Here is a 10,918-nt window from a genome sequence, read left to right as displayed (position 1 = left end):
GAGCTCCTGTGAACAGTCCAGAGTTTTTAACTTGCCTGGTTTTGGAAATGCACCCAATGGCAAAGGCCAGAAGCTCCTGTGAGATTTCGAAGAGCTGACAGGCTTAATGTACAGCCTGAATGGATGAACCACACGCCATTATACACCAAGGCACCACTCTAAATTATATATTGTCACATGAGTGATCCTACAAAGAGGATATAATAAACCCTTGGAGGAAAAAATATTTTCTAGGTAGAAAGGACCTGTGTTATCACTCTTCCAGCCTCCCATCTTCAAAGAAATCACTAGACCTTTTTCTATATTGAAATGTATGGCAATATGTAAGATGGAGCACAGTGCATTTCACAGTTCATTTGCCTCTTGCCTTGTCCTGTCCTTTGTCTGCAGTTCACTTCTCCACTTGCATTGGGAAGGGACTTCTGACTTGCAACTAAATTGCTCCTGCTAAAGCAGGAGTTTCTGTTCTGATCCTTGCCATGCAGCTCACTTGCTAATTGACCTCTAGAAATTCACTTAACCTCTGCCTCTTATATAAAGAGTGCTGAGAGGCTTAATTAATTAAGTGGTCCTAAAATGCTTTCAGAATTGCATTTGACTTCTGCATAAATTCAGCACATTGGAGTAACAGTGTGACTGAGACCATCATGAAAGTGAGACAGCACCAGCTGAAGTACAATTACATAAATACAAAAGCTGCCTCATAATCATAGAATCACAGAATGGTTTGGGTTGGAAAGAACCTTAAGTATCATGCAGCTCCTATCTCCCTGCCATGGGCAGGGACATCTTCCACTACACCAGGCTGGTCAGAGCCCCATGCAACCTGGTCTTGAACACCTCCAGGGATGGGGAGTCCACAGCTTCTCTGGGCATTCTCTCCCAGTGCCTCACCACCCTCACAGTAAAGAATTTCTTCCTATTGTCTAATCTAAAGCTGCCCTCCTTTAGCTCAGAGCCAATCCCCCTTGTCCTATGTGTGCTTGTGAAAGTCCCTCTCCAGCTCTACTGCAGCCTCCTGTAGGCACTGGAAGGTCTCACCAGGGCCTTCTCTTCCAGGCCCAAATCTCTCAGCCTGTTGTCATAGGAGAGGCGTGCCAGCCCTGTGAACATTTGAGTGACCCTACTCTGGACATGCTCCAATAGGTTCCCATCTTTCTTGCACTGGGGGCCCCAGACCTGGGCACAGCACTCCAGATGGAATCTCACTAGAGCAGAGCAGAGCAGAGCAGAGCAGAGCAGAGCAGAGCAGAGGCAGAGAATCCCCTCCCTCACCGTGCTGCCCACACTGCTTTCCATACAGCCCAGGATACAACTGGCCTTCTGGGCTGGAGTTGCACTTTGTTGTCTCATGCTGAACTTTTCATCCACCAGCAGCCCCAAGTCCTTCTCCTCAGGGGTGCTCTTGATCTGTTCCTCCTCCAGTCTGTATTTCTTTTGACTTTCTCGACCCACATGCAGGATCTTGCACTTGGCTTTGTTGACCTTCATGGACTTGGCACAGGCCCACCTCACAAGCCTGCTCAGCTTCCTCTGGCTGGGTTTCCTTCCCTCCAGCATGTCAACCACACTACAGGGGCTGGTGAGAGCACACTCAATCCCACTGACAAGGATGTTAAACAATCCTGCAGAGACAGGGAGACCAATGTATGGCTTTGCAGCTGCATAAAACACAAGGGGTTTGAAATAGGAAGTAGGACCAAGAATGGCTTTCAGTTTTATGGCCTGGATTTTCAGAATGGGATGCGTAGAGAGAAGCGAGGGAACAAAAGGGTGCTGAGAAGTTTGTACCCATGCTAAGTTACCTGATCAGAGACTGCCTCAGGCCTCCAGACCAGCCACTTCATTTGTAAGTCAATAGCTCCTTCATCTTAATGGAATGCAGGAACATGGAGAATTATCCCTTCACTTCCATCCAGAGAAAAATGTCCACTCTGCCCTCCATCCCATGGGGGTTTAATACTGACTACACTGGGGATACCACATGGAGGTGCTCAACCTCTTCAGGGAGATGGCCACTCCAGTTTCTGGGGCTCTTCAGGGAGTACAGAAAAGAGGTTACTAAACTAGATTGTTGGAAGAGTAAGAGCCAAGTAAGGTTTTAAGAGTTAAACTAAGTCCCCAGAGCACTGGGCACCTCAAGGAAATGCATTTCAACCCCATTTCTGGGTGGAAATATTAAAATGCTGGAGTGCTTTTCCTGGTGGAAGTTGAAGCCATTAGCTCAGGCTGGAAGTTTCCCTCTTGGGGAGGTGATGGGCACAGCTCAGTGCAGGCACTGGCAGCAGCCTGGTCTCACTAAGGCTGTGGTTGCTGCACAACACATCAGGCAGCTGTTTCAGAGAGATCTAACAGAGTGCAAGTCCGGCTTTCAGCAAGTCTTGCTGGAGCTCAGAGGGAAAGAAGGGAGGCCCAGGAAAAGTGGTCCATACTCAGTTTGTTTCCAATTACCCCAAGGAATAAGAGACTAGCACGGAAATATTCAAAGCTTTTTTAAAGCTGTACACAGTAACAAAAAAGCCTCATAGCCAGGATACATTAAAGAGAAAGCCATCAAAAACTCTTGTTGCTGACACCTCAACACCTCAACATTTGCCTAGGAGTGTCTCAGTTTACATGTGACAACGACGAAATGTCATCATGACACTTCTCCTGTGGCAAAGACTGTGGGCTGGAAACTTTCAGGGCCTTTTAATTTCTGGTGGTGCCTGCTCAGGGCTCAGTGGGCTGGTACTGTTCAAAAAAGAGAGCAGCAGACATTCCTGCCCTGAAAGGAAGAATCCATCCTGCAATGAGAATAGAGGAATGGTGGCCAACAAGGTGCTTCAGAGACGCTGCCCTGTGGAGGAAACATCCCATGGAAACATGAGGCTTGTGGAGAGACACAAGTGGCCTCTCAGATGGGGGAGTCAGCCAGGACCTGGCAGTGACCCACTGGGCACAGGAGTCCTGGTTCTGGTCCGTTCCACTCACATGAGCCAAGCTAACATATGGAGAGGTGCTCTGGAAGAGATGTGTCAGGAATAACATCAGCTGTTGAACAGTGCCAGGGTTCTAGTGCAAAATCTGCATTTTTATTAAAGACATATTTTGGAAGGCCCATTCAAAAATACATTGTGCTCAGTAAAAATTAACCATTTCCATGCTGATAATTAAGGTTACCACAGGATTTTTTTTTTCTCTTTTAGAATATTTACAGCAACAATAGAAATTGTACAGAAGTAAAGAATGGAATACATGCTCAAAAAAAATTTGGTAAGGTGTACCAACAACATGATACAAAGGGTTGTATACAAACACTTTACAAATGGTTTATTAACTTGCATGAAGTCATCCTTAAATATTCAACACATTTTAAAATCAATTTGTATTCCAGGATTAAAAAGGCTAATACCACAACATATCCCTTCCACAACAGAAAGCACGGTAGATTCAAAAGTTTGTGCGCTTTAGATTTTTAATAGCTGTTAAAAACATCAGGGAATCTTATCCATAAATTTATAAGTTTTGAAAGCTGCCTCCCCAGCCTGCTCATCTGTACTGGCAGATAGTGAAAAAAAAATCCTAAATTGATTTTTTTTTCTTTCTTCCAAATGTCACAAATTTAAAATCAAACATTCCACAGTGGAGACCTAAGCAGTCCCGGAATTCCTTATCAGATTAATCAGATTTTAAGATGCCTGCATAGAATTTCCAAAAAAATTATCATTTCTGGGAAGATTTTTGCTTATTGGTCCAAATAACCCAAATATAAACTTACTTCTTTCAATTAGTCAAATCCTTCAGTAGTACAAGTCTAAGATGTGCACTAGCAAAAAAAAAAAAAAAAAAAAGAAAAGAAAAAAAAGAAAAGGAAGGTCAAGACAGTTCCCTATGCTTAAAGTTTTGCCTTGTAACTAAAGAGTTAAAAACTCTGCCACTGGATTTACATGTCAGGAGTTTACACCAAGAGGTTCATATCCTATAGGAAAACTGAACAGCAGCTTCCACCTTGTGCTATGTAGATGCTTTATCTTTATGCTAATGGAAAGCTCTGACACACAGCAGCTACTTTACAATGCAGCATTTCCACGCCTGTACAATTAAGATGCCACCTTGCATTTCTCAGAACAGATCCAGAGAAACAATGCCCTGTGAAAACAGAGACCTGGTGGAAGAAAAAGCCTGGCAGGCAGTGAGTTTTGGTGGGGGCACAATGAGGTAAGGTATCTCACCCAGATGAAATGGAAAATTAAAATGAAGGAAATCCTGAGCAAGTCTAAGGATAGCTGTTTGAGTAAAACAGCAAATAGGGTGGAGTAGTAGATAAGGCCTCTAACTCCCTGAAAATCTGCACTAGAGAAACAACAAAGAACAAGGCAACTGCAATATTTGAGAACCACAAGGGGAAGGCCGAGGGAAGACTGCAAAGCAGTGCAAAGGATGGCACTAGGATTCTAGAGAGAGAGCTCAGATGGCTTGGAGGTTTCAGAAGTATTTCAGATGAAGGCCCAACAATATTTAATTACGTGGTTGCTAACAGTACCTAAAGGAAGAATCTTTTTAGATGTCTCTTCAAAATTTGGAGTCAATAATAAGCTCAGAATAAACAAACCCAACATCAACCACATTCTGCAAGAGAGAGGAGGTAGATTGCCTTGCAGAGAAGACAAGAGATGCGTCATCATTCTTAGGCTAAGACACAAATTCCATGTTCAGGCCCATGGGCCACAATTCAAGAGTCACTCTTGCCCGGCTGCATATTTTGTTATGTTCTGAAAGAGCCTGAGAGGCAATCTGATTGGTGGAATGAAAGCATCCAAACATAGTGGGGCCAGTCCTCTCACACTTCACATGCATCTTCCACAAACCCCAGCTTTTGCACCAAACAACTGGTGCACACAAGGTCACAAATCTGTCTCCAAGCAGAATTCAGAACAAGTAAAATGCAGACCTAATCCATCAGATTTACCTGTGCTGTCTCATGTGGTAGTTGTTAAGACACTCCACTGAGAGAACAGATGACCTAACACAGCTTTTTGCTTACAACTGAAAGAGGATCTCCTATAAAATCTGCTTTGCTAATTTTAATGAAATTTGCTTTGTGGTTGCAAAATGAGGAATCTTCTGTTTTCAGTACAACATTCAGTACAGCACAAGCCTTCACTTGCCTGATGAGCCTGAGCATTGATGCACTGCTGCTGCTTGACCATTTGAAACAGGTGCCAACATCTAGAACTTCCAAGTTTTGTTATATTAAAAGGGTTTACTCAAATCAACCCTTTTAAAAAAAGGCCAGAAGTTAAATGGCTTTTTTCCTCATTCATTACAAACCCAGTTAAGGAATGGTTAATATCATGATCCCATTAGAAAGAGCTGTGTAGGGAAAGGCACCTGTTCTTAAATAGTGTTTTGATTTGGAGGTTATTCAAAAAGGGTTACATAGGGCACATCACCTTTCCAGCCATCTCCTGTGGCACTCCCATTTCAAATGGCGGGCCTACTCACATGAACAACAGCCTAGATGCATTGTTTGGGATATTACCCCACTAACAGATGTAGCATGCATGGTAGCTGGAATGGAAAAAAAAAAACATTCATTGCCACCCCACAATTTGCAGTATATCATATATGGCTATCCTTTTCACACTCTTTGTGTGACTGGGATGCAAATATTCTCCCAGCTCTACTCTGACAGTGATCAGCACATACAGAATTAATTACATGCAAGTATTTTGAAGCATGTCTCACTAATAAATCATTACAAGACAACAAAAAAAAGAAACATTAATAAAAACCCCAGTACTTCTAGAGCACAGCTCTTCTTTAGAGTGGCTAGGTTTTACCTTAGCTACCTAGGTCACAACAGTGCTTCCAGAGCTGTATAATCTGTATTCCCATAGGTCCCTTGTGTTCTTAATGGGAGATCTACAGAATTATTGAGAATACGTAGCTTTATCTGGGTGAACCTAGGAATCTACTCAGCTAACACTTCATCTTTTTTGAAGAAAAAAAGAAAAGGCTGTTTAAACAAGTGAGATTGATCTCCTAAGAGATCTAACTGTAATGACAAGGAAGGGAAAGAGGCTACCACAGGCCACTGCTTCCTGAAGAGTCTCTCCAGCCTTGCTCCCAGAAACAAGTTGGTGTGGTAGAGAGAAAGGTGACAAGCCAAAGGATGATCTGAGGATGCCTCACGCACTTGGAAGTTTGAAGCCTGCTTTAATATTGATCTAAAAGAACAAGTGGTGTTTGGGGAATGTTTTAGGAGACAAATCTGGGATCACTGACTTCCTGCCAAGAACTCTGCCCAGTGCTCTCCTGCAACCTCTCAGAGGGGCAATGAAGCTTGGACTGCAATAAACTGAGCAAAAAGCAGAGAATAGGTCAAAGGGACTGCTCTCTGTGGCCAGGACTGTTGAAAACAGATGTTGTTCTAAGTTAACACATTCACATTGCAGTTTAAAACAACAGCTTAGACACTTAGACAATGTCAGTTAGGATGACCTTAAGGTGCTTTTTTTTCAGTTAGAAAGAGCTCAAGAGCTATAACTAAAACATATAGACAAGTGTAGGCAGTTTGAGTTCTGCAAAATTACTACAGGTAATTTCTGAAACGTAGTTTCTTTTTTATTCACATCATCAGTGATGCCATAAGGCAAAAGATTGCTAAAGAATAAAATACAGTTTAACTAGGATCCTTTATACTAAATAAATCTATAGAGCATATAGTACAGGACTCACAGACCAGTGCAAAGGAAAGCTCACACTTACAAAAGAGTTTGTTCTGTAATTCTCTTCCTCTTTATTAAGTCAGAAAATCTCAGTCACTATAATAAGACTCCTTTGAAAATCTCGACAAAATTACATTAGCCATATTCTAAGTATTGGGAAGCTAAACCAAGTTAAAAATACAGAATTCATCCCAGCACCAGCTGGCCGAGCTACTGGAACTTCTTTCCAACAGAAGAAAGAGAATACTACATACATTCAACACAATTTAGTATTCAACTGAAAGATACTACAGTTTGTTGAATTCAAGAGAAAAATGCAGTATGAAGTAGAAACAAGTTTCTGTAAATATGGGCCACCAAATACTCAAACATTCCTTGGGTCACCTTTGAAGATTTGCTAACTACTTTAAACAGCTATATGTACAGTCAGGGATCACCCTGATTTAACTTAATGGGTAGGGAGGAAAAAAAAAATCCTTTAGAAACATTTTTCCTTGCTAGAAATCATAACAACCACATATAGCCCAGTACCATCATCCCCAGCATGAGGATCTTACCAGCAAGCTAAAAACCTTGCAGAAGCAAAAGGATACATATCCACAAAGCACAGAAGAGTCTAGACTGAATATTCCCTGTGAGACTGAATGCAAAATTATCAGGGTTGGAAGAAACCTTTAGGATCATCCAGTCCAACCATCAACCACCCCAGTCACCCCTAAACCATATCCCCAGGTGCCACATCCAGACACTCTCAAACACTTCCAGAGTTGGTGACTGCACCTCATCCCTGGACAACTTACTCCAATGCCTGAACACTCTTTCAGTGATCTTTTCTTCCTTAATATCCAATTTGAACCTCTCCTGGCACAACAGAAGGTAATTTCCTCTCATCCTTTCACTGAGACACGTGAGAAGAGGCTGATCCCCACCTGGCTACACCTTCCTTTCAGGGGCTTGTAGAGAGCAGTGAGGTCCCTCTGAGATTCCCTCTTCCAGACCAAACACCCCCAGCTCCCTCAGCCATTCTCATAAGACTTGTGCTCCAGGCCCTTCCCCAGCTCTGTTGCCATAAAAGAGACATTCAAACTGCCCTGCCTAGAGCCCCAGTCTCTCAGGCAGTGCTTTGTGAGGGATTTCAGTGCCATCAGCCCATTTCAAAGCAGGGCTAAAAGGGCTCATGTAGCTGTGACCAAGCAATGAATCTAACAGAGACTGCTAAAATAAGTTGCTAAACTCTGACAGGGACGACAAGTAAATATCACAATATCTTTCCTGGATGCCCACTGAACTTAGAAAAAACTGAATACCCTTTCATGTCTATTGTATTTATATATGCTATATATATGATATATCAATACAGTGCATATATCATATATAGAGAGATATTATATATCATATCTAGCTACAGAAAAATCACATGCATATTTCTTGCAGGCAATTGACACAGGAAGAATTCCTATTTTTTAATTTTTCAAATTTAGAGGACTTATTTTTAGTCCTGGACAAAACTGATATAACATCCTTCCACACTGTTCTTTCTGACAACAATTTTTACAGTAGTGGTGCCGAATTTGCTGTTGTTAGAACTTTGGTATGACTCAAGAGGTACTGAACAGCATGTCCAGTTTGCATTGTTATCCAAGTTGGAAGTTCAGCTTTTACTGCCTGGCTGCTTCTGTTAACTTCATCTATGGCTAAATCATTCAATTTACATTCAGGTTAATCTCTTTTTAGAAAAGACAGTGTATTTGCAAGTACAGGTGTCTTACGAGGACAGCATCTAGAAAACAAAGTATGCTGCAGAGTAATGGAGTGGAACTAATGTGATTAAAAAGGAAAGATTGTATTGTTCTGACACTACAGGCCTGGCTCTCCTCTTATTGCACAAAGTTTAGACTGGCATAACTCTTTTGACTCCTGCTGGCTCACCTTTGATTTACTTTACTGGTAGCAACAGAGGAATCAGGGTGTGTATTTGCTACACTTGACATTCACCAAGGTAAAGGCAGTTTTAACTGTGTTGTACAGGAGACTGGAGCCCAAGATCTAGTATTTTGCTGAGACTGGTAGCTGAACTGGGTATGGGAATATTTGGATAGTAAGACCTAAGGAGAAATCAAGTTGCATGGCAACCTTCTCCCTCAGTATCCAAATATCAGATTTGTAGCTTTAAATATATCCTGAAATATAATAAAAAGTGCAAGAGTAGTTTAAATTCTAATACAGTGTTTATCTTATTAGTTAATAGATTGCTAGAGATGTAAAATACACATATGCATAAAAGCTTATACCATGATCTGCAGTGCCATGCTATGCTTAAGTGTCAAAGTTTTGCATTTCACTTGCAATTCATGCTGTGTTTCTTTGGTTTTCACCCCTGCTATTAAGTGGAAGAGCACCTGCTTTTGCTTGTAGTAATGGGGCACGTTATCTCTTTAGAAGAAACAAAAATTTGGTACTGGGGCTCTGTGCTCTTGATGCAGATGCAGAAATCCCATTAATATTACTATGAAAGCTAAGGACAGCGGAGAACATACCACATTTAGATTACTGTACAGTTCTGCAGTCTCTTACATTTAGCCAGTACTTCCAACAAAATAGCCCATAATAAAGCTTGGAATCGAATTTTGTCTTTTGTTTGTTACCAATAATGCCTATAATACTGGGCTCTCATAGCCAAGCAAGATCCATACTGTTACAGTCACGTTTATATCCATATTCAGCTTCCTTTTATTAGAAGTATAATACTGCACTTTATATCACAAATGTATAAAAAATATGGCAGATAGTGTCATAACAATACTTTTCTTTTAAATGAGTATATTTAAAAAACAGACAGTTATTTTCCATTTATATATATATATATTTATATATAGAATAAAATACTCCTGATGCAATATATAAATGTTACTGTTAGTTTTTTATAGAAACTACTGTAGCTGTTGCACTGCTTCACAATGTTTCAAACAGCTCAAAATAACTTTACATTATAACATAAAAGATATGATTATAACAGTACGATATTAGGTCATCATAAATAAATATTACAAATCCTATCAAATATGGAAGTTTAAAAAACAAATTTAAGACATATAATTTAACTTTAAACCCTTAACAGGGATACACTTTTATCACACAAACCCCACTGTTTTAACTAGGCAGCAAAAAATGTAGTAAGGGCATAGGCCTAGACAATGTTTTCACCCTTTGAAGTGCCAATACATACCAGAAGTCTCCCAGCTTTCAGACAGAGATGTGCACTAAGCTGGAATGTAAATGAGAGAAAATGACAACGCATTTTTCTCCCTGACCGGCACACTCTGCCTGGCGTCCAGTGACATTTCTGATGACTGGTAACTCACAGTTCCACTCGTGCTCCTGTAAATCCCTGACTCTCTCGTGGTGCTGAACAGCATCGCTCCACACGCACATATTGCACACCTGTATACAGCTGAAAATGCAGTCCTACCATCACCAGAGCACCCCTGTGCTGATCTCACCCCTGTGCTGGTCTCTTGGCTGGGTGCCCTACAAGGCCGTCTCTTTGAGATCGTTCAGGTTGGGCATGCGCGCCCGGTTGGCGCGGCCGTAGCTGTGCCCGTTCTGGCCGCCCTTGGCCGGCAGCTGGTCCGAGTAGGGCGGCCCGTCGCTCCCGGCGCGGGCCACGGGGGACACGTGCCAGGTGGGCTCCAGCTGGCTGGGGATCTGCAGTGTGGGCCGGCTCTTCGCCGGCGCCTCCGGCCGCACGCCGCTGCTGCCGCTGCTGGAGCTCTGGCTCATGGGGTGGATCCGCACTTCGGGAAAGGAGGCTTTGGCTGGCTGGCTGGGTAAGGGCTGGAAGCGGGGCTCGGCAGCCACGGGGTGGTTTGAGGAGAGGTGCAAGAGCTTCCGAAGAGATTTTAATGGCTGGCTCTGAAAGACACGCAGAAAAGCTGCATCACCACCCCTATCAGGCCTCATTCTAGCCACAACCGGAAAATCCGCTCAATTCGGCCTCCAGCCATGACTCCCAGCTGCGACAGAAGGACCAACCCCCATTTCCACCCTACTCCACTCTAGCACAATAGCAGTAGCCGGAATGAAAAAGTAGTAGACCTCCCATGAAAAAGCTGTCATAGCCTAAACTGAACATCTTTAACTTTATGGGACTTCTTCACTTTTAGTTCATACTTGTTTGATATATTTCATTCCAAGCTATGACTTCA

At 42.4% G+C, this 10,918-nt stretch overlaps 1 protein-coding gene across 2 annotated transcripts in view; it reads right to left on the bottom strand.

Annotated features, from left to right (window-relative positions):
* Nucleotides 1-3,052: 3,052 nt before the first annotated feature.
* CDKL5 (cyclin dependent kinase like 5) overlaps nt 3,053-10,918 on the bottom strand; it is a 130,778-nt gene continuing 122,912 nt past the window's right edge. For both annotated transcript variants that reach the window (XM_059493898.1, XM_059493899.1), the window contains one exon: nt 3,053-10,625. In XM_059493898.1, coding sequence (XP_059349881.1) covers nt 10,242-10,625 — 384 coding nt within the window. In that variant the 3' untranslated portion in view covers nt 3,053-10,241. The remainder of the gene's footprint in view (nt 10,626-10,918) is intronic.

The sequence above is a fragment of the Ammospiza nelsoni genome, chromosome 2 (genome assembly GCF_027579445.1).
Source record: "Ammospiza nelsoni isolate bAmmNel1 chromosome 2, bAmmNel1.pri, whole genome shotgun sequence".
Lineage (NCBI taxonomy): Eukaryota > Metazoa > Chordata > Aves > Passeriformes > Passerellidae > Ammospiza > Ammospiza nelsoni.
This window is presented reverse-complemented; position numbering and strand designations above follow the sequence as displayed.